The sequence below is a fragment of the Salmo salar genome, chromosome 01, assembly GCF_965601325.2.
Source record: "Salmo salar chromosome 01, fSalSal1, whole genome shotgun sequence".
Lineage (NCBI taxonomy): Eukaryota > Metazoa > Chordata > Actinopteri > Salmoniformes > Salmonidae > Salmo > Salmo salar.
In genome coordinates this window covers 32,770,600-32,796,684 of record NC_138291.1, presented here as the reverse complement: position 1 = coordinate 32,796,684, position 26,085 = coordinate 32,770,600, and the positions used below count along the sequence as shown (strand labels likewise).

The 26,085-nt window shown below is 41.5% G+C and overlaps 1 protein-coding gene across 1 annotated transcript in view; it reads left to right on the top strand.

Moving 5' to 3' along the window:
• The first annotated feature begins 134 nt into the window (after nucleotides 1-134).
• gabra2a (gamma-aminobutyric acid type A receptor subunit alpha2a) overlaps nucleotides 135-26,085 on the top strand; it is a 40,757-nt gene continuing 14,806 nt past the window's right edge. Inside the window, exons 1-6 of the mRNA XM_014191957.3 lie at nucleotides 135-599; nucleotides 1,037-1,122; nucleotides 1,822-1,943; nucleotides 11,642-11,709; nucleotides 13,594-13,814; nucleotides 14,136-14,218. Of these exons, the coding sequence (XP_014047432.1) occupies nucleotides 1,052-1,122; nucleotides 1,822-1,943; nucleotides 11,642-11,709; nucleotides 13,594-13,814; nucleotides 14,136-14,218 (565 nt within the window). The 5' untranslated portion in view covers nucleotides 135-599; nucleotides 1,037-1,051. The remainder of the gene's footprint in view (nucleotides 600-1,036; nucleotides 1,123-1,821; nucleotides 1,944-11,641; nucleotides 11,710-13,593; nucleotides 13,815-14,135; nucleotides 14,219-26,085) is intronic.

Below are 26,085 nucleotides of genomic sequence, written 5' to 3'. Positions count from 1 at the left end.
CCAATTGTCCTGAGACCATGTTCATTTCTGAGTTAATTACGATAGGCGAAGTCACGTAGCCTCTTGAGCGCATCCAAAGTGCCTCAAATAACATCTTAGCATCTATCCAACTCCTTTACTTGAAACCAGTTCTAGTTTCTACATGGTGGTGTTGTGCTTTGTGTTGCAGAGAAAGAGCTTTTCCAGAACCCTCAAACATAAATTTGTCACTGGAAATCAAATCTGGGATTTATTCTAGTGGTCAAAAGGTGGAAGCTATCTCTAGGACCTAGTATATCTGCCTTGCTCGTCTTCCTCACTTTTCTCAGTGGCTCGTGCCACGCGGAATTGGGCGCGCGGGTGCATCGCTTACAGGTGAAAGGCGGGAGCCAATATCGAATATAATTGTGAACCACGGCACTTGGATACAGATGGACAGAGCTACATTCGGTCTTTTGGATTTTTCAGCGTTTGGAATATAATCAAAATCTTTACGCGCACTCCGGGTGCATTGCCAAATCTCCGTGGTGTAATTTAGATAACGCACAGAGCGCTTGGGCGCAACTTTACAGCTGAGTTCTCAGAAAGAAAATCAAAGGGGGATACCTTGCGCTAGTCAGGTAGCCTAGCTGTCAACCGCCTCATTGCTTTGCTGCGTCTTAGTGACAGTTGCCTTGAAGGTTTGATGATTTGCAAAACGTTTTCAAAAAATCTTCTTGCTCGCCATTCCAGCAAATAATAATGGAGTTTTCAATAACTTCAATACGTTTTAAAAAAAAAATGTATCATGTTTTTTTATGGAGTGATCGAATTTATTTGTGTTTGCATGTTGCCATCACATTTGATGTCTTTGCATTGACTTTATAGACTATACAGCGCATGACTATTTGATTTTGGATAGAGAAAACAGTTTATAGAATTAGTTTGCATTAATTTGTTAACAAAAGGCAATAATTCAGAATGAATGGTATTGCTTAGCATTTCAATCGAATGTCTTCATGAATGGAAATTCGGGCTCTGAATATTGCATTTAATTGGTCATCCACCCATTCTGTAGGTTTGGATTTCAGCAATGAACAAGCGATTGGATTTATCACATTATCTAGCGGTGTTCTTCTCGATGATGGTACTGTGGCAGTCAAGGTAAGTTTCGTTGTATTTTCTTTATAAAAAAATAAACAATCAGTAGAAAAAGCAGTAAGCGGTGTTTGCGTGCACTGCATCTGTCCGTTCTAAATCTTCTCAATTTTGGCCAATCTAAATGGTTCCCAGATTGGAATAAAGCAGTCACGCGAAATTACAATTTTGTTTTTGAAATTATCGTGATAACATGGTGGTACAATTTGTGTGGAGAGCGGAGACACCAATTGCGCGGTGACCTGCAAAGCAGACTCTAGGTGGAGATTGCGCAGCGCTCCAGGAAGTTAGAACATTTGTATGAATCTGAAGAAAGAAAACTCAGTAATGTGATAATCGACTGATGCACGATTTCTTGGTGCCTTCCTTCATTTATCTTCGGAAATGTTTAGGAATTTCTTTGGTGAGGTAGAACTGTCTGTTCTATAATGAACAAATGTGAGAGAGGCTGGTTGTCTTTGCAAGAAGCCAACTGAGCCACATTAATTCACTTTTGTGGTCTTTAATAGTTGGCTACAGAACAATTGTTTGCCGCATAGTGCTCTGTCCCATTTCAAGAGAGGAAGTTGGCAGAGAGAGGTTGAATTAGGTTTTTATTTTCCTTAGGAAAACACACAAAAACAATGTTTTTCCCACATATGTCAATTTTCCCCTCACATCTCTCCTAATCATTGATGTTTCTGCTACTTAATGTTACCTACATAGATCAAGAGTGGAATCGTCGGCATATGCTTCAGAAGCCTTCAAAAACAATATCACTCTGTTCACCCGGATCTTGGACAGCCTTCTGGATGGCTATGACAACCGATTACGACCTGGACTTGGCGGTGAGCAGTTAACATTGCATACTTTCCATATAAAATGAAATAAATTGAAAGTTAAATTGATTTTAAATGTTGATCAGCTGCTCAGCAGGACCTTGATTAGTATAATCAGGTGTGTTAGAGTAGAGCTGGAACAAAAGCCTGTACACCCAGTAGAACTCCAGGACATATATTTTATTCAGTTTTAAATATCTTTGAGATTAAACATGTTCTTGTGTCAATCTTTTGCATTTCCCCAGATGGAAGCTTGTTTAAATTCCCAAATAACTTGTCTGGTGTCAGAATGAGTTACTGAGCTTGCATTTGCATCCCCCTTATCACCAAGACAACAACACAGAAAGTATTATCTGCTGTAACAGAAGAGATACTGTAAGAAATATTCTAGGCTGTTTTATTTAGGGCTGACCCAGTCACTTTGAAGTTTTGTTTGCGTGTATCCATTAAAACCGTTGCCACTCAAATTTCTCTGTGTGTTTTGGTGTGTCTGGCTCACCATGATGATTGAGCTGTGTATGAGTGTAGGGTTCAGTATGATTGTGGACTCTCTAATTCATAATGTCCCAGGGTGCATGACTCACGGCAAAATAGCTCCCAATACCTCTATAGCTCCCAAGAGAGGCTCCCTTTGTCCCAGTTCTGATGAGCAGCATAGACACTGGATGTAGTGTACAAAGATTAGTCTTAGTCACAACTAGGGAATTTTGGTAGAAAAAGGTAAGATAACGAAAAACCAAGTGCCTACTGTGCCAATGTGATTATCCTGATAACTGTGTCATAAGGCTTTGCTGAACATTCACATCCAGAAGGATACAAATTGACATTTGGGACAGCCCTTTAGTCATGTGCAGTTTACAACTGGCCTTGTTGCGAGGTAATTTCCCCTACTATGGTACTATACCTCCAACTGTAAATTGCTGGCAAGGATGTACTTTGCTTCTGGCTTCTTACTGATCCAAGAGCAGCCCACATTAGGTGTGATTTATAATGCCTGGTCCGTAAAAGATGACTGATCATGGTTATTCAGTAGCCTCTCACTGATCCCAGTACAGTCACTGATCTCATTTGTGTGATTGAATATGCTTTCTTGACTTTGAGGACTTACTGAGGACTTACTGAGGTTTTAACTTTTCATGGATCCTAGATTAGCCCACAAGGTGCTATGATTTATGTTGATGTTTATCTACTGTAGTTGTAGATATTATTTCATGACAGAAGCACTCTACAGTCAGGCAGTAAAGTTAATTTGATTTCCCATGAGACCAAAGAAGACAGATGCACCAGATGTGTACTGGGAAATGGCTGTTTTATTTATGGGAAATGAGATTTTTTTCACTGAGAGATTTTAGAATTGCACAATAGCTCCCAGGTTTGGCTTAAATCAAGGCTTACAGTTGTAGACAATTCAGTGCAATTCAAAATAAGTAGACTGTTTGTTTGTTTTTCACTCCTGACCTCAAAAGAAAATGTAAGAAGCTCAGCAAACCTCATAACAGACAAAAAAGGCATGAATTCTGGCGTTGAGATGACAAAGAATGTTAAATAAGTGATAATGATTTTCAAAACAATTGCCAAAAACTGTTGTTGCACAATTTGGGAAAGTCAATGTAAACCTTGTTTGTGTCACGTCCTGGCCAGTATAAGGGTTAATTAGTATTGTAGTTTGGTCAGGACGTGGCAGAGGGTATTCGTTTTATGGGGTTCGGGGTGGTGTGTTTGTTAAAAGGGTGTTTGATTTAGTATTTCCGGGTTTTGGTTTATGTTTAGGTATTTCTATGTTTAGTCTAGTGTGTCTGGTTCTATGTTGAGATAATTGGGGTTGGACTTCCAATTGAAGGCAGCTGTTTGGTGTTGCCTTTGATTGGAAGTCCTATATTAGTTGGGTGTGTTTGTCTTGTATTTTGTGGGTGATTGTTCTGAGTTTAGCCTTGTGCCTTACCAGACTGTCTGTATTTCGTTCGGTCACTTGTTTTGTTATTTTGTACGTTCATTTTGGAAGTTAATAAATCTCAAGATGAGCATACACATACCTGCTGCGTATTGGTCTACCTTTTCCGACGATGATTTCGTTATATCGTCAGAAGACGAAGAAATCCCTGACAGTTTGAGATTACCCAGGGCTCCATTGTTTCTGCACCCGGTCATCACACAGGTGTTAGGATAATCCATGTTCATGGTGTATTTAATAAAAGTGAAAACATATTTTTCGAAATGTTTGCAAATGTGTTGAAAATGAAATGCAGAAATATCTCATTTACATAAGTATTCACACCCCGACTCAATACATGTTAGAATCACCTTTGGCAGTCATTACAGCTGTGAGTCTTTCTGGGTAAGTCTCTAAGAGCTTTGCACACCTGGATTGTACAATATTATTTTCTAATTTCTTCAAGCTCTGTCAAATTGGTTGTTGAGCATTGCTAGACAACCACTTTAAAGTCATGCCATAGATTTTCAAGCAGATTTAAGTCAAAACTGTAACTTGGCCACTCAGGAACATTCACTGTCTTCTTGGTAAGCAGCTCCAGTGTAGATCTGGCCTTGTGTTTTAGGTTATTGTCCTCCTGAAAGGTGAATTCATCTCCCAGTGTCTGGTGGAAAGCAGACTGAACCAGGTTCAGGTTACATCTAATTTTACTGTTTGCATGAGTTACTTGATGTGGAATAGAGTTCTATATAGTCATGGCTGTTCAATGTTCATGGTACTGTGTGGCTCAGTTGGTAGAGCATGGTGTTTGCAACGCAAGGGTCGTGGGTTCGATTCCCACGGGGGACCAGTATGGAGAAAAAAAAGATGAAATGTATGCATTCACTACTCTAAGTCGCTCTGCATAAGAGTGTCTACTAAATGACTAAAATGTAAGTGCAATGGCTTTATGTAGTACTGTGTGCCTCCTGTAGTCTTTTCTGGATTTGGGGACTGTGAAGAGACCTCTGGTAGCATGTCTTGTGGGCTGTGTGCTAGTAGTTTTTAAACAAACAGCTGGGTGCATTCAACATACCCTTCACAAATATAAGTAGTGATTCAGTCAACCTCTCCTCTACTTTAAGCCAAGAGAGATTGACATGCATATTATTAATGTTAGCTCTCCGTGTACATTTAAGGGCAAACCGTGCTGCCCTGTTCTGGGCCTATTGTAATTTTCCTAAGTCCCTCTTGGTGGCACATGACCACATGACTGGATAGTAGTCCAGGTGCAACAAAACGAGGACCTGTAGGACCTGCCTTGTTGATAGCGTTGTTAAGAAAGCAGAACAATGCTTTATTATGGACAGACCTCTCCCTATATTAGCTACTGTTGCATCATTGTGTTTTGACCATGATAGTTTACAATCCAAGGTTACTCCAAGCAGTTTTGTCTCCTCAACTTGCTCAATTTCCGTATTATTCATTACAAGATTTAGTTGAGGTTTAGGGTTCAGTGAATGATTTCTCCCAAATACAATGCTTTTAGTTTTTGAAAAATGTAGGACTAAATTATTTCTTCCAAACAATTTTTTAACTACATCTCTTTGTTAAGATTTGCAGTGATTTCACTTGCTGTGGTAGCTGATGTGTTGAGTCATCAGCTTACATAGACAAACAGGCTTTACTCAGAGCCAGTGGCAGGTCATTAGTAAAGATTGAAAAAATTAAGGGGCCTAGACAGCTGCCCTGGGAAATGCCTAACTCTACCTGGATTATGCTGGAGAGGCTTCCATTAAAGAACATCCCCTGTGTTCTGTTAGACAGCTAACTCTCGATCCACAATATCAAATCACATTTTATTAGTCACATGCACCGAATACAACAGGTGTAGACCTTAGAGTGAATTGCTTACTTACGAGCCCCTAACCAACAATGCAGTTTAAAAAAAATACGGATAAGAAATACAAGTAACAGGTAATTAAAGAGCAGCAGTAAAATAACAATAGTGAGACTACAGTATATAAAGGGTACTGGTACAGGATCAATGTGTGGGGGCACAGGTTAATTGAGGTAATATGTACATGTAGATAGAGTTATTAAAGTGACTATGCATAGATGATAACAAGAGAGGAGCAGCAGTGGGGGAGAGGGGGGGCAATGCAAATAATCTGGGTAGCCATTTGATTAGGTGTTCAAGAGTCTTATGGCTTGGGGGTAGAAGCTGTTTAGAAGCCTCTTGGACCTAGACTTGGCGCTCCGGTACCGCTTGCCATGCGGTAGCAGAGAGAACAGTCTATGACTAGGGTGGCTGGAGTCTTTGACAATTTTTAGGGCCTTCCTCTGACACCGCCTGGTATAGAGGTCCTGGATGGCAGGGAGCTTGGTCCCAGTGATGTACTGGGCCGTTCGCACTACCCTCTGTAGTGCCTTGCGGTTGGAGGCCGAGCAGTTGCCATACCAGGCAGTGATGCAACCAGTCAGGATGCTCTCGATGGTGCAGCTGTAGAACCTTTTGAGGATCTGAGGACCCATGCCAAATATTTTCAGTCTCCTGAGGGGAAATAGGTTTTGTCGTGCCCTCTTCACGACTGTCTTGGTGTGCTTGGACCATGTTAGTTTGTTGATGTAGACACCAAGGAACTTGAAGCTCTCAACTTGCTCCACTGTAGCCCTGTCGATGAGAATGAGGGCGTGCTCGGTCCTCTTTTTTTCTGTAGTCCACAATCATCTCCTTTGTCTTGATCACATTGAGGGAGAGGTTGTTGTCCTGGCACCACATGGCCAGGCCTCTGACCTCCTCCCTATAGGCTGTCTCGTCGTTTTCGGTGATCAGGCCTACCACTGTTGTGCCATCTGCAAACTTAATGATGGTGTTGGAGTCATGCCTGGCCGTGCAGTCAAATCAAATCAAATGTATTTATATAGCCCTTTGTACATCAGCTGAAATCTCAAAGTGCTGTACAGAAACCCAGCCTAAAACCCCAAACAGCAAGCAATGCATGTGAAAGAAGCACGGTGGCTAGGAAAAACTCCCTAGGAAAAACTCCCTAGAAAGGCCAAAAACCTAGGAAGAAACCTAGAGAGGAACCAGGCTATGAGGGGTGGCCAGTCCTCTTCTGGCTGTGCCGGGTGGATATTATAACAGAACATGGTCAAGATGTTAAAATGTTCATAAATGACCAGCATGGTCAAATAATAATAATCATAGTAGTTGTCGAGGGTGCAACAAGCACGTCCGGTGAACAGGTCAGGGTTCCGTAGCCGCAGGCAGAACAGTTGAAACTGGAGCAGCAGCATGGCCAGGTGGACTGGGGACAGCAAGGAGTCATCATGCCAGGTAGTCCTGAGGCATGGTCCTAGGGCTCAGGTCCTCCGAGAGAAAGAAAGAAAGAGAGAATTAGAGAGAGCATATTTACATTCACACAGGACACCGGATAAGACAAGAGAATGCTCCAGATGTAACAGACTGACCCTAGCCCCCCGACACATAAACTACTGCAGCATAAGTACTGGAGGCTGAGACAGGAGGGATCAGAAGACACTGTGGCCCCATCTGATGATACCCCCCGGACAGGGCCAAACAGGCAGGATATAACCCCACCCACTTTGCCAAAGCACAGCCCCCACACCACCACACCACAGTCAAGAGTGAACAGGGAGTACAGAAGGGGGCTGGGCACGCACCCCTGAGGGGTCCCTGTGTTGAGGATCAGCGTGGCAGATGTGTTGTTACCTACCCTTATCACCTGGGGGCGGCCCGTCAGGAAGTCCAGGATCCAGTTGCAGAGGGAGGTGTTTGGTCCCAGGGTCCTTAGCTTATTGATGAGTTTTGAGGGCAGTATGGTGTTGAACGCTGAGCTGTAGTCAATGAATAGCATTCTCACATAGGTGTTCCTTTTGTCCAGGTGGGAAAGGGCAGTGTGGAGTGCAATAGAGATTGCATCATCTGTGGATCTGTTGGGGCGGTATGCAAATTGGATGTGGGTCCAGGGTTTTTGGGATAATGGTGTTGATGTGAGCCATGACCAGCCTTTCAAAGCACTTCATGGCTACAGACGTGAGTGCTACCGGTCGGTAGTCATTTAGGCAGGTTACCTTAGTGTTCTTGGGCACAGGCACTATGGTGGTCTGCTTGAAACATGTTGGTATTACAGACTCAGCCAGGGAGAGGTTGAAATTATCAGTGAAGACACTTGCTAGTTGGTCAGCGTATGCTCGCAGTACACGTCCTGGTAATCCAACTGGCCGCAGATACTTAAATACTTATTTCCGTCATTAAAATGCAAATCAATTTTTAACATTTTTGACATGCGTGTTTCTGGATTTTTTGTTGTTGTTCTTCTGTCTCTCACTGTTCAAATAAACCTACCATTAAAATTATAGACTGATCATTTCTTTGTCAGTGGGCAAACGTACAAAATCAGCAGGGGATCAAATACTTTTTTCCCTCACTGTAAATACATAGTCCACCGCCCCTTGTCTTACCAGACGCCGCTGTTCTATCCTGCTGGTGCAGCGTATAACTAGCCAGCTGTATGTTGACGGTGTTGTCCTTCAGCCACGACTCCGTGAAGCATAAGATATTAGTCTTCACAGTCTTCCCTGTGGTTCAGTTGGTAGAGCATGGTGTTTGCAACGCCAGCATGGTGTGTGCAACGCCAGGGTTGTGGGTTTGATTCCCACAGGGGGCCAGTACAGGAAAAAAAATGCATGAAATGTATGCATTCACTACTGTAAGTCGCTCTGGATAAGAGTCTGGAAGGAAGTGGGAGTTTATTTGATTGCCTACGAATTCTCATAAGGCAGCCTGCCCTTTGGCCCCTTTTTCTCCACCTCCTCTTCACGGGAATCTGGGCCTGTTCCCGAGAAAGCAGTATATCGTTCGTGTCGGGCTTATCAGACTCTTTAAAGGAAAAAAAGGATTCTGCTAGTCCGTGGTCAGTAATTGCAGTACTGATGTCTAGAAGTTATTTTCGGTCATAAGAGACGGTAGCGGCAACATTATGTACAAAATAAGTTAAAAAAATTAAGTTACACAAATAAATGAACCAAAAAACACTATCGGTTGGGGCCATGTAAAACGTCTTTCTCCAGCAACATTTTTAGATGAGGGATGTAAAGCAGGGTATGTAAAGCCATGTTTTTTCAGCAGCAGATTATGATCTATAATTTCAAAAGCTGCGCTGAAGTCTTACCAAAACGCTCTCACAATCTTTTTATTATCAATTTCTCTCAGCCAATCATCAGTCATTTGTGTAAGTGCCGTACATGTTTAATGCCCTTCCCTATAAGCATGCTGAAAATCTGTTGTTGGTTTGTTTACTGTGAAATAGCATTGAATCTGGTCAAACACAACTTTTTTCAAAAGTTTACTAACAGCCTGATTGAGCCTGTAAAGGGTGCTTTGCTATTCTTTGGCAATGGAATTACTTTTGCTTTCCTCCAAGCCCGAGGGCACACACTGTCCTGTAGGCTTAGATTGAAGAGATGGCAAACAGGAGTGGCAAGATCGTCCGCTATCATTTTCAGTAGTCTTCTTTCCAAGTTGTCAGACCCAGGTGGCTTGTCATTGTTGATTGACAACAATACTTTTTTTCACCTCTTCCACGCTCACTTCACAGAATTCAAAATGTTAATCCTTGACTTCCATAATTTGGTCAGTTATGCATGGATGTGTAGGTTCAGAATTTGTTGTTGGCATGTCTTGCCTAAGTTTGCTAACCTTGCCAATGGATTTTTTTTCCCCCTTAGGTCCGTTCCGTTTATTTTTTATCCTGAAACTTCCCAGTTCTTAACAATTACGAGTGTTTTCAGAACATGATGCAGACACCACCATGCTTGAAAATATGAAGACTGGTACTCAGTGATGTGTTGTGTTGGATTTCCCCAAACATACCATTTTGTATTCAGGACAAAAGTTAATTGCTTTGCCACATTTTTTACTGTATTACTTAAGTGCCTATTGCAAACAACGCATGTTTTGGAATATTTTTATTTCTCTACAGGCTTCTTTCTTTTCACTCTGTCAATTAGGTTTGTATTGTGGAGTAACTACAATGTTGCTGATCCATCCTGTAACTTTAAAATCACCATTGGCCTGGGCGGCAGGTAGCCTAGTGGTTAGTGTTGGACTAGTAACCAAAAGGTTGCACGATTGAATCCCTGTACTGACAAGGTAAAAATCTGTCGTTCTGCCCCTGTACAAGGCAGTTAACCCACTGTTCCTAGGCCGTCATTGAAAATAAGAATTTGTTCTTAACTGACTTGCCTAGTTAAATAGTTAAATTGTGAAACCCCTGAATGGTTTCCTTCCTCTCTGGCAACTGAGTTAGGAAGGATGCCTGTATCTTTGTAGTGACTGGGTGTAATGATACATCATCTAAAAATGTAATTAATTACTTCACCATGCTCAAAGGGATATTCAATGTTTGCTTTTCTTTTACCCATCTAACAATAGGTGCCCTTCTTTACGAGGCATTGGAAAACCTCCCTGGTCTTTGTGGTTGATTCTGTGTTTGAAATTCACTGCTTGACTGAGGGACCTTACAATTATCTATATGTGTGGAGTACAGAGATGAGGTAGTCATTCAAAAATCATGTTAAACACTATTATTGCACACAGAGTGAGTTCATGCAGCTTTTTACTCCTGAACTTATTTAGCCTTGCCATAAAACAGGAGTGGAGTACTTATTGACTCAAGATATTTATGTTTTTCCTATTAAATTAATTTGTAAAAAAAATTGTAAAACTCAATTCTGCTTTGACATTATGGGGTATGGTGTGTAGGCCAGTACCAAAAATACCCTCAATTTAATCCATTTTAGTCTCAGGCTTTAACACAACAAAATGTGGACAGTTATTGGTCACTGGGGTGCTGCCTGAACACTTTTTCTTTTGGCAGTTGTTGGCTGTTCCTTCACTATATTTTTGAGAGTGTGAATTATGAGTGTGACTGTATTTGTGCGTGAGGACCTGTGTTTGTGTATGTGTGTGATGGTCTGTGTATGTGTGTGATGGCCTGTGTATGTGTGTGATGGCCTCTGTATGTGTGTGATGGCCTGTATTTGTGTGCACGCATGCATTTACTGTATATAAGAATGATCATTGATGATACGTTAGTGTTAGATTGAATTTGGATTGTACTTTTCAGTAGGTATCATATGTCCCTTACTGGGATATTGCTTTTAGATTATATGGGAGTACATTAAATCACCCTACCCACGATCAATATGTAACTCCGACCTGGTAGACATCAACACTGCTTTTACTATACTTAGGTCAGAATTAATTCCTTTGCATGGAGAGTTGGAGACCAGGAAAGGAGGCCGCTTTAGCCAATTGAGATGCCCCTAAAGTGTCTGATGGGCAGTGAGGAGAGTGAGTGTGTTTTCCCCATGAGGACAGCGCAGATGTAATATGATATAGTGTATGTTCCCATCCCACTGTTCACCAGGGAGTCTGAGGCAGGAATATGAGCGATGAGAAAAGGTAAATGTGGAATCATGGACAAAGCGTTGCCATGACAGCACAGACATCTAAGTTTAATGTGAAATCATGGCTTTCAGTGGCTGGATTGATCTCAACCACATCTCATTCCAGATGTACCTCACAGTTCTCAAAAACATGTGTTTTTAACATGGGATTTGCGAATGGATTCTTTGTTGACATGAACAGAGAGATCTAAAAATATACATATGAAACATGAATGAAGCATTAAAAACAGTTGTTGCGACTATAAGAAAACAACCATTTTAAATACATTTAAAACATTTTTTGTGTGCATATATTTTACAGATCGGGTGACCGAGGTGAAGACTGATATTTATGTCACAAGTTTCGGTCCAGTGTCAGACACAGACATGGTAAGTGTTATACTAGGTATTAGACAACTACGATAAAGCTCTTAGTGAAATATATTCAGCTTCTTTCATCTATGAAGATGCTGTAATTCATTAGTTATTTCATTATTTTTTATATATAAGCTTATGTTTAACAATAGCTATAAATTGATATATGTTATGTATTTCACATATATTTTGAGTAGGACAGAGACCCTTTAAGACAGAGACCCTTTAAACTGTGATTGGTCCATCAACATTTCATGTGATTTTGGGGTAGCATCACTACTGTGTCTGTCTGTTGCCGTTATAGGTGCACTTTTTTTCCCTTCTTAGACACACACATACATACTGTACATACACAGGCATATCATCTTCACAGAGTCCTCATTCTCTGTGTCCCATTTCTTTTTTCTTTCTCTGTCTCACCCTCTCGCCCCTGTCCTTTCCTTTGGCCTTGTTCTCCAAGCTCCAGGCTCGTACCTGCTGGGCTTTAAAAGCTTTTCTCAGTTTCCCTCCATCGCACTCTCAGCCCTCCATTTCAGCCTGCTCTCAAATATTTAAACCATAAAGAAGAGGGGAAAATGGTTGCTACCGAACAAGTGCCTTAAAAAAGAAGAAGAAATGGCACATGTATAATTCATTTAGAGGATCCTTCCAGCTCACGGTGGATAATTTCACTCTTGGGCCATCGCTCTGCTTTGATAGTGTTTCTCTGATAGTGGCATCTCTCTCTCTCTGTCTCTCTCTCTGTCTCTCTCTCTCATATATTTGACAGCATCCCTGCTGCTCCCTATGCTTTATGTCTGTAAATATATGGCTTCTATATTTCCCTCTCTCCTTATTGTGATCTCTCCACGGAGCTCTTGTGGCATAGAATCAGTGTCATAGTGTTAGACAAAACGAATCATTACTAGGTCGAATATTGGACGATACATTTCTAAACTACTTTCATTTGACTGACCAGGGCCCAGTTTTTCCAAAGTTATCTATTTGGATTTTGCCAATCAGACATTACATGCACAGAAATAGAATGGACAACTCATTGACTTGAATGGGGACACCAGTTCTGTTCATTTTATTTCTATGCATTTAATTCTATCCAATAGCTGACATTTTCCGTAGATATAACTTTAAAAACATTGGACCCAGGTGATAATAGTGGATTGGACTGGTACAGAGCTTTTCGCTAGGCTTTATCACAGGGCTTTCTCTGTTTGGGGTAACTCAACCCATTAACATCCATTGTGAGACATCACAGAGCTAACTTGTGCTCTTGGAGTGTGTTAACAAAGAAAGTAATTTTCTCTGGGAAAAATGGATTGGAACTTCACAGTTGTCATTGAAGTCTTTGAGCATGTGTTTTTGTTTAAGGGCTTCAAATTCAAAGGGTTTCAGAGTCCAGGAATCATTTACCCTTGTGTCGCCCCATGAACTGCTCAGTAAAGTCCTTGGGGGTCAGGAGCCTGGGGGCTGTGTGTATGGGAAGGGGGGCTGTACCCACCAGACCCCAGAGGGCCAGATATTGACGGGATAGGGGGTACTGATGTAAATCCACCCTGACATTAGCCAGAGGGCAGGGAGCAGGCATCCACCACTGACTCTGCACGTCCCCAGACATAACAAACCAGGTGCAACCTCAAACACTGACTCAGGAGGCACCACTTTAGAACACACTTTTTTATTTATTTTATTGATTGAGGAGCTTTAATACCCTTATGGTTTCACTATACTTATTCAAAACACATGTTATGATGCAGCAGTAGGTTTACCAGATCTAAGGTGTTTTTATAACACCCTCTGCCATTGCAGTCTCTTCATTACATATTGTGAGAATTGTGATGGAGGGGGGGACATTATCCATATCTCAACCTGTGCTAAAGTCTTTTGTACTCTGCTCTTTGTCAGGAATACACTGTGGACGTGTTCTTCCGTCAGAGCTGGATTGACGAGCGGCTGAAGTTCAATGGGCCGATGAATATCCTGCGGCTGAACAACTTGATGGCTAGTAAGATCTGGACGCCAGATAGCTTCTTCCACAATGGGAAGAAATCTGTCGCTCACAACATGACCATGCCCAACAAACTGCTCCGGATCATGGAGGATGGAACACTGCTGTACACTATGAGGTAACAAGTGCTTGTTCTTTATTACCCCTGGTTTCATTAGAGAGCTAACAGAGCTGTCCTCAGGTCTAAGGACAAGGTGATGTCAGTGCAGCAGCCAACGCCAGCATAGAGAGCTACTGCTATTGTACAGGCAGTCAGCATCACCCTATGAAAACCATACAGTATGTGTACATACCATTTCTCAGCATAGCCTGAAAGTGAGGAGAGATGAGGCCATTCAAAAGAAACATGGTAGCACAACAAAACAACTGCACTGCGAGAGTAGCCCTGAGGTTCTGGGGTGATGTGAACTCTTGCGTCTGTATTTTTGTATTTACTCAGGTTAACGGTCCAGGCGGAATGTCCCATGAACCTCGAAGACTTCCCTATGGATTTCCACTCCTGTCCACTGAAGTTTGGCAGCTGTAAGCTTATCTCCTCATTCTTGATTCTATTTTACTTTGTAAGGAACTGATTGAGCTAGAGGCAGAACTTTGTTTCTTGCTGGATGTTTAACTGGTTGCCTGTGAGACTGAAACATCTAGTTAGTTGGGTTCATTCTGAGTTCACAAGTAAAATTAGGCTTTTCATAAACAGCAATGCCATGCGCCTCTCTACAAAGACGTATCTGACGTAAGTTCTATCAATCTTCTATCAGATTGACTGTTTTGCTGGAGGTGATGGAATTTAGCTTCCTTTCATTATGCAATGTAATTTTCTCATTTGACAGTAACATAAACTCAGCCAAAAAAACGTCCCTTTTTCAGGACCCTGTCTTTCAAAGATAATCAGTAAAGGGTTTAAACACTGTTTCCCATGCTTGTTCAATGAACCATAAACAATTAATGAACATGCAGCTGTGGAATGGTTGTTAAAACACAGATTACAGATTAACAGATTACAGACGGTAGGCAATTAAAGTCACAGTTATGAAAATTTAGGACACTAAAGAGGCCTTTCTACTGACTCTGAAAAACACCAAAAGAAAGATGCCCAGGGTCCCTGCTCATCTGCGTGAACGTGCCTTAGGCATGCTGCAAGGAGGTATGAGGACTGCAGATGAGGCCAGGGCAATAAATTGCAATGTCCGTACTGTGAGACGCCTAAGACAGCGCTATGGTGAGACAGGACGGACAGCTGATCGTCCTCGCAGTGGCAGACCACATGTAACAACACCTGCACAGGATCGGTACATCCGAACATCACAGCTGCGGTACAGGTACAGGATGGCAACAACAACTGCCGGATTTACACCTGGAACACACAATCCCTCCATCAGTGATCAGACTGTCCGCAATAGGCTGAGAGAGGCTGGACTGAGGGCTTGAAGGCAGGTCCTCACCAGACATCACCGGCAACAATGTCGTCTATGGGCACAAACCCTCCGTCGCTGGACCAGACAGGACTGGCAAAAAGTGCTCTTCACTGACGAGTCGCGGTTTTGTCTCACCAGGGGTGATGGTCGGTTTTGTGTTTATCGTTGAAGGAATGAGTGTTACACCAAGGCCTGTACTCTGGGGCGGGATTGATTTGGAAGTGGAGGGTCCGTCATGGTCTGGGGTGGTGTGTCACAGCATCATCGGACTGAGCTTGTTGTCATTGCAGGCAATCTCAACGCTGTGCATTACAGGGAAGACATCCTCCCTCATGTGGTACCCTTCCTGCAGGCTCATCCTGACATGACCCTCCAGCATGACAATGCCAATAGCCATACTGCTCGTTCTGTGCATGATTTCCTGCAAGACAGGAATGTCAGTGTTCTGCCATGGCCAGCGACGAGCTCGGATCTCAGTCCCATTGAGCACGTCTGGGACCTGTTGGATCGGAAGGTGAGGGCTAGGGCCATTCCCCCCAGAAATGTCCGGGAACTTGCAGGTGCCTTGGTGGAAGAGTGGGGTAACATCTCACAGCAAGAACTTGCAAATCTGGTGCAGTCCATGAGGAGGAGATGCACTGCAGTACTTAGTATCTGGTGTGGCCACCAGCTGCATTGACTGTTAATTTTGATTTTGATTCCCCCTTTGTTCAGGGACACATTATTCAATTTCTGTTAGTACAATGTCTGTGGACGTTGTTCAGTTTGTCTCAGTTGTTGAAGCTTATGTTCATACAAATATTTACACATGTTAAGTCGTTTTGGCAAGTCAGTTAGGGCATCTACTTTATGCACGACACAAGTCATTTTTCCAACAATTGTTTACAGACAGATTATTTCACTTGTAATTCACTGTACCACAATTCCAGTGGGTCAGAAGTTTAAATACACTAAGTTGACTGTGCCTTTAACCTGTCTGGGATGGGGGCAGTATTTTCACGTCCGGATAAAAAACGTACCCGATTTAAACTGGTTACTACTCTTGCCCAGAAACGAGAATATGCATATTATTAGTAGATTTGGATAGAAAACACTCTAAAGTTTCTAAAACCGTTTGAATGGTGTCTGTGAGTATAACAGAACTCATATGGCAGGCAAAAACCTGAGAAGATTCCAAGCAGGAAGTGGCCTGTCTGCGAATTTGTAGTCCTTCTGTTGCTTCTCTATCGAAACTACAGTATCTGAGCTGTTACGTGACACTTTCCAAGGCTTCCATTGGCTCTCTAAAGCATTCAGAAAGCGGATTGAGGCGTCTCCTGTCTCTGGGCAGATAACAGGAGCACAGTTTGTCAGTGGACTGCCTGGTGACAAAGAGATTGGAGATGCGCGTTCACGAGACCTCGCCATTTTTTATCTTCCTTTTTGAATGAATACAGCATTGTCCGGTTGGAATATTATCGCTATTTTACGAGAAAAATAGCATAAAAATGTATTATAAACAGCGTTTGACATGCTTCTAAGTACAGTAATGGAACATTTTGAATTTTTTTGTCTCGAATTGCACTCGCGCGTTACCCTTTGGATAGTGACCTGAATGCACGAACAAAATGGAGGTATTTGAACATAACTATGGATTATTTGGAACAAAAACAACATTTCTTGTGGAAGTAGCAGTCCTGGGAGTGCATTCTGATGAAGATTAGCAAAGGTAATACAATTTTTCTACTACTAATTCTGAGTTTAGTGTGCCCCGAAGTTGGCGGGTGTCTGAATAGCTAGCCGTGATGGCTGAGCTATGTACTCAGAATATTGCAAAATGTGCTTTCGCCGAAAAGCTATTTTAAAATCTGAGATAGCGATTGCATAAAGGAGTACTGTATCTATAATTCTTAAAATAATTGTTATGTATTATGTCAACGTTAATGATGAGTAATTTAGTAAAGTTTTGGGTGGGAATGCATGTTCTGAACATCACATGCCAATGTAAAAAGCTGTTTTTTGATATAAATATGAACTTGATTGAACAAAACATGCATGTATTGTATAACATAATGTCCTAGGAGTGTCATCTGATGAAGATAATCAAAGGTTAGTGCTTCATTTAGCTGTGTTTTGGGTTTTTGTGACATATATGCTTGCTTGGAAAATGGCTGTGTGATTATTTGTGGCTATGTACTCTCCTAACATAATCCAATGTTTTGCTTTCGCTGTAAAGCCTTTTTGAAATCGGACAATGTGGTTAGATTAACGAGAGTCTTATCTTTAAAATGGTGTAAAATAGTCGTATGTTTGAAAAATGGAAATTATTGCATTTTTGAGGTTTTTGTATTTCGCGCCACGCTCTTCCATTGGATATTGGCGAGGCGTTCCGCTAGCGGAACCCCTAGATGTAAGAAGTTAAACAGCTTGGAAAATTCCAGAAAATTATGCCATGGCTTTAGAAGCTTCTGATAGGCTAATTGACATCATTTGAGTCAATTGGAGGTGTACCTGTGGATGTATTTCAAGGCCTACCTTCAAACTCAGTGCCTCTTTGCTTGACATCATGGGGAAATCAAAAGAATTCAGCCAAGACCTCAGAAAAAAAATTGTAGACCTGCACAAGTCTGGTTCATCCTTGGGAGCAATTTCCAAACACCTGAAGGTACCACGTTCATCTGTACAAACAATAGTATGCAAGTATAAGCACCGTGGGACCACGCCGCCATCATACCGCTCAGGAAGGAGATGTGTTCTGTCTCCTAGAGATGAATGTACTTTGGTGCGAAAAGTGCAAATCAATCCCAGAACAACAGCAAAGGACCTTGTGAAGATGCTGGAGGAAACGGGTACAAAAGTATCTATATGCATAGTAAAATGAGTCCTGTATCGACATACAGTTGAAGTCGGAAGTTTACATACACCTTAGCCAAATGCATTTAAACTCAGTTTTTCACAATTCCTGACGTTTAATCCTAGTAAAAATTCTCTGTCTTAGGTCAGTTTGGATCACCACTTTATTTTAAGAATGTGAAATGTCAGAATAATAGTAGAAAGAATGATTTATTTCAGCATTTATTTCTTTCATGACATTCCCAGTGAGTCAGTTTACATACACTCAATTAGTATTTGGTAGCATTGCCTTTAAATTGTTTAACTTGGATCAAACATTTTGGGTAGCCTTCCACAAGCTTCCCACAGTAAGTTGGGTGAATTTTGGCCCATTCCTCCTGACAGAGTTGGTGTAACTGAGTCAGGTTTGTAGGCCTTCTTGGTCACACACGCTTTTTCAGTTCTGCCCACAGATTTTCTATAGGATTGAGGTCAGGTCTTTGTGATGGCCACTCCAATACCTTGACTTTGTTGTCCTTAAGCCATTTTGCCACAACTTTGGAAGTATGCTTGGAAGACCCATTTGGAAGACACATTTGCAACCAAGCTTTAAGTTCCTGACTGATGTCTTGAGATGTTGCTTCAATATATCCACATAATTCTCCTTCCTCATGATGCCATTTATTTTGTGAAGTGCACCAGTGCCTCCTGAAGCAAAGCACCCCCACAACATGATGCTGCCAACCCATGCTTCACGTTTGGGATGGTGTTCTTCGGCTTGCAAGCCTCCCCCTTTTTCTTCCAAACATAACGATGGTCATCATGGCCAAACAGTTGTATTTTTGTTTCATCAGATCAGAGGACATTTCTCCAAAAAGTACGATCTTTGTCCCTATGTGCATTTGCAAAACGTAGTCTGGCTTTGGAGCAGTGGCTTCTTCTTGCATAGTATCTTAAAGAGTAACAGCTAGGCCAGCAGCCTATTTGTTGAAACTAAAGATAAAATAATATTTGTCACATGCGCCAAATACAACATAGACCTTACCGTGAAATGCTTACTTACAAGCCCTTAGCCTGTTAGGGCTAGGGGGCAGTATTGACACGGCTGGATAAAAAACATACCCGATTTAATCTGGTTACCACTCCTACCCAGTAACTAGAATATGCATATACTTATTACATATGGATAGAAAACACCCTAAATTTTCTAAAACTGTTTGAATGGTGTCTGTGAGTATAACAGAACTCAAATGGCAGGTCAAAACCTGAGAGATTCCTTTACAGGAAGTGGCCTGTCTGACCATTTCTTGAACTTCTTTTCCATCTCTATCATTTACTAAGGATCTCTGCTCTAACGTGACACTTCCCACGTCGTCCATAGGCGCTCAGAGCCCGGGAAAAAACAGAATGTCGTCATTCCAGCCCCAGGCTGAAACACATTATCGCTTTTCTCAAGTGGCCGATCAAGGGACACTGGGCTTAGGCGCGTGACCCGACCGCCCCCGCCTTTGGGATTTTTTCCTCTGTTTGCCGAAAAGGAGATTCCCTGTCGGAATACTATCGCTTTTCTACGAGAAAAATGGCGTAAAAATTGATTTTAAACAGCGGTTGACATGCTTCGAAGTACGGTAATGGAATATTTAGAATTTTATTGTCACGAATTGCGCCATGCGCACGACACTTCTTTACTATTTCGGATAGTGTCTTGAACGCACGAACAAAACGCCGCTATTCGGATATAACGATGGATTATTTTGGACCAAACCAACATTTGTTATTGAAGTAGCAGTCCTGGGTGTGCATTCTGACGAAGACAACAAAAGGTAATGAAACTTTTATAATAGTAAATATAATTATGGTGAGTGCTAAACTTGCCGGGTGTCTAAATAGCGAGCCCGTGATGCCTGGGCTATGTACTTAGAATATTGCAAAATGTGCTTTCACCAAAAAGCTATTTTAAAATCGGACATATCGAGTGCATAGAGGAGGTCTGTATCTATAATTCTTAAAATAATTGTTATGCTTTTTGTGAACGTTTATCGTGAGTAATTTAGTAAAATGTTAGCGAATTCCCCGGAAGTATGCTAGTTCTGAACGTCACATGCTAATGTAAAAAGCTGGTTTTTGATATAAATATGAACTTGATTGAACAAAACATGCATGTATTGTATAACATAATGTCCTAGGGTTGTCATCTGATGAAGATCATCAAAGGTGAGTGCTGCATTTAGCTGTCTTCTGGGTTTTGGTGACATTATATGCTGGCTTGAAAAATGGGTGTCTGATTATTTCTGGCTTGGTACTCTGCTGACATAATCTAATGTTTTGCTTTCGTTGTAAAGCCTTTTTGAAATCGGACAGTGTGGTTAGATTAACGAGAGTCTTGTCTTTTTAAATAGCTGTAAAATAGTCATATGTTTGAGAAATTGAAGTAATAGGATTTTTAAGGTTTTGAAAATCGCGCCACAGGCTGCCAGTGGCTGTTACGTAGGTGGGACGAATTCGTCCCGCCTAGCCCAGAGAGGTTTTAACCAACAATGCTGTTCAAGAAATAGAGAAAATATTTACTAAATAAAATAAAGTAACACCAAAAAATTACATAACAATAACAAGGCTATATACCTTAGATCCTGTAGTTCATGATAATCTCCTATGGCTTGCTCACATTGTGGGAAAGGTTGTTGTCGTGGAACCACACTGCCAGGTCTCTGACTTCCTCCCTCTGTTGAATGCGATCTTAGTGCCAGTATTGGTTTGGGGTGGTAAATAGACTGCTATGAATAATATAGATGAGAACTTTCTTGGTAGATAGTGTGGCCTACAGCTTATCATGAGGTACTCTACCTTAGGCGAGCAATACCTCAAGACTTCTTTTAATATTAGACATCGCGCACCAGCAGTTATTGACAAATAGACACACACACCCCCACCCCTTGTCTTACAAGAAGTAGCTGCTCTGTCCTGCCGATGTACGGAAAACCCAGACAGCTCTATGTTATCCGTGTCGTCGTTCAGCCATGACTCGGTGAAACATAAGATATTACAGTTTCTGATGTCTCGTTGATAGGATAGTCTCCACCGTAGATCATCAATTTTGTTTTCCAGTGATTGCACATTGGCTAATAGAACTGATGGTTCTATTAACCTATACATTTGTGCGTAATGTCATGGTGTTTTATGTACTCTTCCAAATAATCTCACAGGCCTATGTTTATAATTTTGTGAATGTAAATCACGGATTGCACGTCTCGGTCAGGCTCAAGGGCTGCCCCAAAACCCCTGTCATTGACCTTGCATAGGCACAGGGCAGGGGGTTTGGGCAAAGCCCCATCTGAGACAGCAATTTTACAGTCCATTATCTAATAGTTCTAGCCACTATAAGGTGAACAAGTGGTAGCCTAAGTTAGCGGTATATAGCTGAGACAAATAGCCTGTAATGGAGACAATGCCCCTGTTTTGGGATTACATTTTACATTTACATATTAGTCATTTAGCAGACGCTCTTAGCCAGAGCGACTTACAATGGTGAATGCATACATTTCTTCTCCGTACTGGTCCCCCGTGGGAATCGAACCCACAACCCTGGCGTTGCAAACACCTTGCTCTACCAACTGAGCCCCTCTGTTACCCTCTGTGTCCCCATCACCAATAGATGGATAGTGAAAGGAGATTTTACTCTAGACTACCAACCAAGTCATGTCAGATCAGTGATTATTTCTTTATATATAGCCTATGCTCATTGATCATCATTGATCTAATAGGCCTATATTTATATCAATGATTATTTCAAGAAAGGGAGAATCCATCCATTAATATATTCAAACAAAGCCTAAGAATAGCTGCTTGCACATGCAGGAGTGGTCCTTGAGATGCCTCTTCTCCCACAGACAGGTGCTATAGGTTTATAATGGGCTGCAAAATAGCGGTGTTGTAGCAGCTTGACATGAGACACATACACACGCATAGCCCCCGGTCTCCAGGATCCCAAGATAATTTGTTTAATTGGGTGTGCTCACATAGCCTAGCCTATAGTCGTTAGAAGGAAATACTACTGTTAGTAAAACACCATGGATAAGGTCATTAATGGTTGCCATTATGCACAGATGTTTTATTCCCCTCTATTCTGAACTTTTCTTTTCTCATATAGGCCTAGCTGTAAAACTCTCTAATCTACTGTCTGTAGTCTATGCAAGGTGTTCGCCTAAGCTACACAGAAGAACATTGTAGCAAATTCAGAGGGCAGACTGACAGGGACTAATACTCCTTTTACATCATGGCGCAATGCATATGTCATCTTCACGGAGTCTCGCCCCACTACTGATCAGACAAGTGTAGTGATTGAGAAAGAGCAAGATAGAGGTGACGCTGTCTCTTGTCAGAGATTGCATTTATTGTGGGAGAAATATGACCTTTTTATCCAAGACAGGATAAATATATTGTTTCAGGTGATAATAAAACATGTTTTGTTTAGTTACTTTATCCTCAACTTGTTTCTCTAACTTTATAGCATGTCAAGCTAGCTAAAAGCCAACGCTAAGTTGAATGTACCATTGTAGCTAGCGACCTCACCTAGTAATGACTTTTGGTTTTTATAATAAATGTTATCACAATAAACTTCAACTGAAGGCAAGTCATATAATATAATGGGTATTATTTAACATGACTATTAAAATATTACTCACTTTTATGGAATGGGTAAAGTTGCTAGTGATCCCATAAAGCCATCAATATTTTAATCTTCTTCTATGGTTAAGTAACTTCCTGTTCTTTGACAGACTGAAAACGACTCAAAGTTAGAACAATTTTCAAAGTATGCTCTGGCCGTCTCGCAACGGAGCCTTCAATCACAAGGGCGCATTGTGTTTCCACTCCGTTGTGGGTGCGATGTAACAGAGTTCGTTGGTGTAATGTGAACAAGGCTTAATTCCTTGATCACACTGACAGTGTCACTGCATTTTAGTACACCAGAAGTACATACATTTCCAATGGAATGCTGTGTTTGCCTTACAGAAATGCATTGCAGAGGCAGTTGCAGGGTATTTTGTCTGGTGCATAGTTGGATTTATCGAACGTATGCGTTAAACTGTATGCATAGATGGCTTGACAGAAATGACAGCAGAATGTTGAACTTTTGTTGCACACACATCCTATTGATGCTGTGTACCATTTTAAGCAATGACGCTGTCGGTGTGATCAAGACATAATGCCTCGAACACACCTACAGCACCATTGTGCAAAATGGTACGCAGATCATCTAGATATGTGTGCAACATACAGTACCAGTCAAAAGTTTGGACACACCTACTCATTCAAGGGCTTTTCTTTTTACTATTTTCTACATTGTAGAATAATAGTGAAGTCTTCAGAACTATGAAATAACACATATGGAATCATGTAGTAGCCAGAAAAGTGTTAAACGAATCAAAATATATTTTAGAGTTTAGATTCTTCAAAGTAGCCAACCTTTGCCTTGATAACAGCTTTAAACACTCTTGGCATTCTCTCAACCAGCTTCACCTGGAATGCTTTTCCAACAGTCTTGAAGGAGATCCCACATATGCTGAGCACTCGTTGACTGCTTTTCAACATATGCACCTCTGCAAGGCAGTGCTGCAAGGCAAGCACAGCGTTCCATTGGAAATTAATGTACTTCTGGTGTACCAAAATGCAATGACGCTGTAGGTGTGATCGAGGAACCCCAGGTCTCTTCCCAGTCAGTGACAGAGCCAAGAACGTTTTTTGTTTGCGCTCATAATGCACCATGGCCTTTAGAAGAGCATATGCCTATAGTATGAAGATTTCAGGGGGAAACTTGATGTGTGTGCGCACGTGCAGTGACACCTGTTTGAATGAGTTATTAGATCATTAGACTGATAAGCATGCGTGCGCAGTGACACCTGTTCCAACAAGTGTATTAGATCGATGGCCATTTGTTTTTTGCCCCTACTTTTTAACACACACACACACACTTGGATGAAATACCTCATCCAAGTCTGTGGTTCCTCCTTCTGAAAAGACCCAATCTGTGGATCAACCTCTTCCAGGTCCTAATAATTATAGGGGGGTACTACATTTGGCCTTTAGAAACACATTTATTTTATTTAGTTAGGCAAGTCAGTTAATAACAAATTCTTATTTACAATGATGGCCAAGGAACAGCAGGTTAACTGCCTTGTTCAGGGGCAGAACCACAGATGTTTACCTTGTCAGCTCAGGGATTCGATCTCGCAACCTTTCGGTTACTGGCCCAACACTCTAACCACTGGGCTACCTGCCGCCCCAGATAACACATCCATAAATGGCAAAAAAGGCAGTAAAAAAAAAAAAATTATCATAAGGAATAATGGTTTGAAGTATATGTCCTATACTTAATTAGATACTTTTTTTTTTTACACATAACCCCATTTTTATGGTAGGCACAAAATTAACTCCATAATTCCATAACAAATTTTAACCGGTTGGTTACCTTCAGACGAGTCCGTCACACTTGTGGGGGTCATAGAGCAAAATGAAAAACACCATTGTGTTCGTGAGAATCTCCCCTTTCCATAGAGTGAAATGCTACAGCGATTTTCGGGATGTTTCATGGTCTGACAAACACCGCTGTGGTTTTGTCTACCTTCGCAGCCGATGCAAAAAAAAAACCATATCTCTAGCTTAAACTGACGTATTTTGATGGGGATTTTGTATTATGCTACTTATATTGACGCACGTGATAATTCTGTGCTAAAAGAGCAAGGATTTCCTTGTTACTGAAGCCGATTCTAAAGTATAGTTTCACCAGTCATCTAACTCTGGCATGTCAAAGGTGGAGCGCACAGCAACAGGGAGCCAGAGAGGTATGCAATTAATAACCAAATCCCTTACTTTAATTGCAGGTTGACTTTTATTGCCAAGAGTCTTGTCCTGGAGGAAGAACTGAGCGATTTCCCATTAGCTAGGCCAGCTATAATGTCAAAATTGGCTAGATTATGAAAACAAAAAATAGTTTTTAAAGTACTATTTCTTCACTTGGTCCTAATTCAAAATTACAATGCTTGTCTTTCATAATTTGGGCAGTTATGTATTTTTTTTTTTTATTATTTCACCTTTATTTAAACAGGTAGGCTAGTTGAGAACAAGTTCACATTTACAACTGCGACCTGGCCAAGATAAAGCAAAACAGTGCGACACAAACAATAACACAGAGTTACACATGGAATCAACAGTGTCAATAATACAATAGAAAAAGTCTATATACAGTGTGTTTAAATGAGGTAGGATAAGGGGGTGAGGCAATAAATAGGCCATAGTGGCGAAATGATTACAGTATGGCAAAATAAACACTGGAGTGATAGATGTGCAGAAGATGAGTGTGCAAGTCGCAATACTGGGGTGCAAAGGAGCAAAATAAATAACAATATGGTGATGAAGTAGTTGGATGGGCTATTTACAGATTGGCTATGTACAGGTGCAGTGATCTGTGAGCTGCTCTGACAGCTGGTGCTTAAAGCTAGTGAGGGAGATATGAGTCTCCAGCTTCAGTGATTTTTGCAGTTCGTTCCAGTCATTGGCAGCAGAGAACTGGAAGGAAAGGCGGTCGAAGGAGTTATTGGCTTTGGGGGTGACCAGTGAAATATACCTGCTGGAGCGCGTGCTGTGGGTGGGTGCTGCTATGGTGACCAATGAGCTGAGATAAGGTGGGGCTTTACCTAGCAATGACTTATAGATGACCTGGAGCCAGTGGGTTTGGCAACGGATATGAAGTGAGGGCCAGCCAACGAGATCATACAGGTCGCAGTGGTGGGTAGTATATGGGGCTTTGGTGACAAAACGGATGGCACTGTGATAGACTGCATCCAATTTGCTGAGTAGAGTGTTGGAGGCTATTTTGTAAATGACATCGCCAAAGTCAAGGATCGGTAGGATAGTCGGTTTTACGAGGGTATGTTTGGCAGCATGAGTGAAGGATGCTTTGTTGCGAAATAGGAAGCCGATTCTAGATTTAATTTTTGATTGGAGATGCTTAATGTGAGTCTAGAAGGAGAGTTTACAGTCTAACCAGACACCTAGGTATTTGTAGTTGTCCACATATTCTAAGTCAGAACCGTCCAGAGCAGTGATGCTGGACGGGTGGGTAGGTGTGGGCAGCAATCGGTTGAAGAGCATGCATTTAGTTTTGCTTGC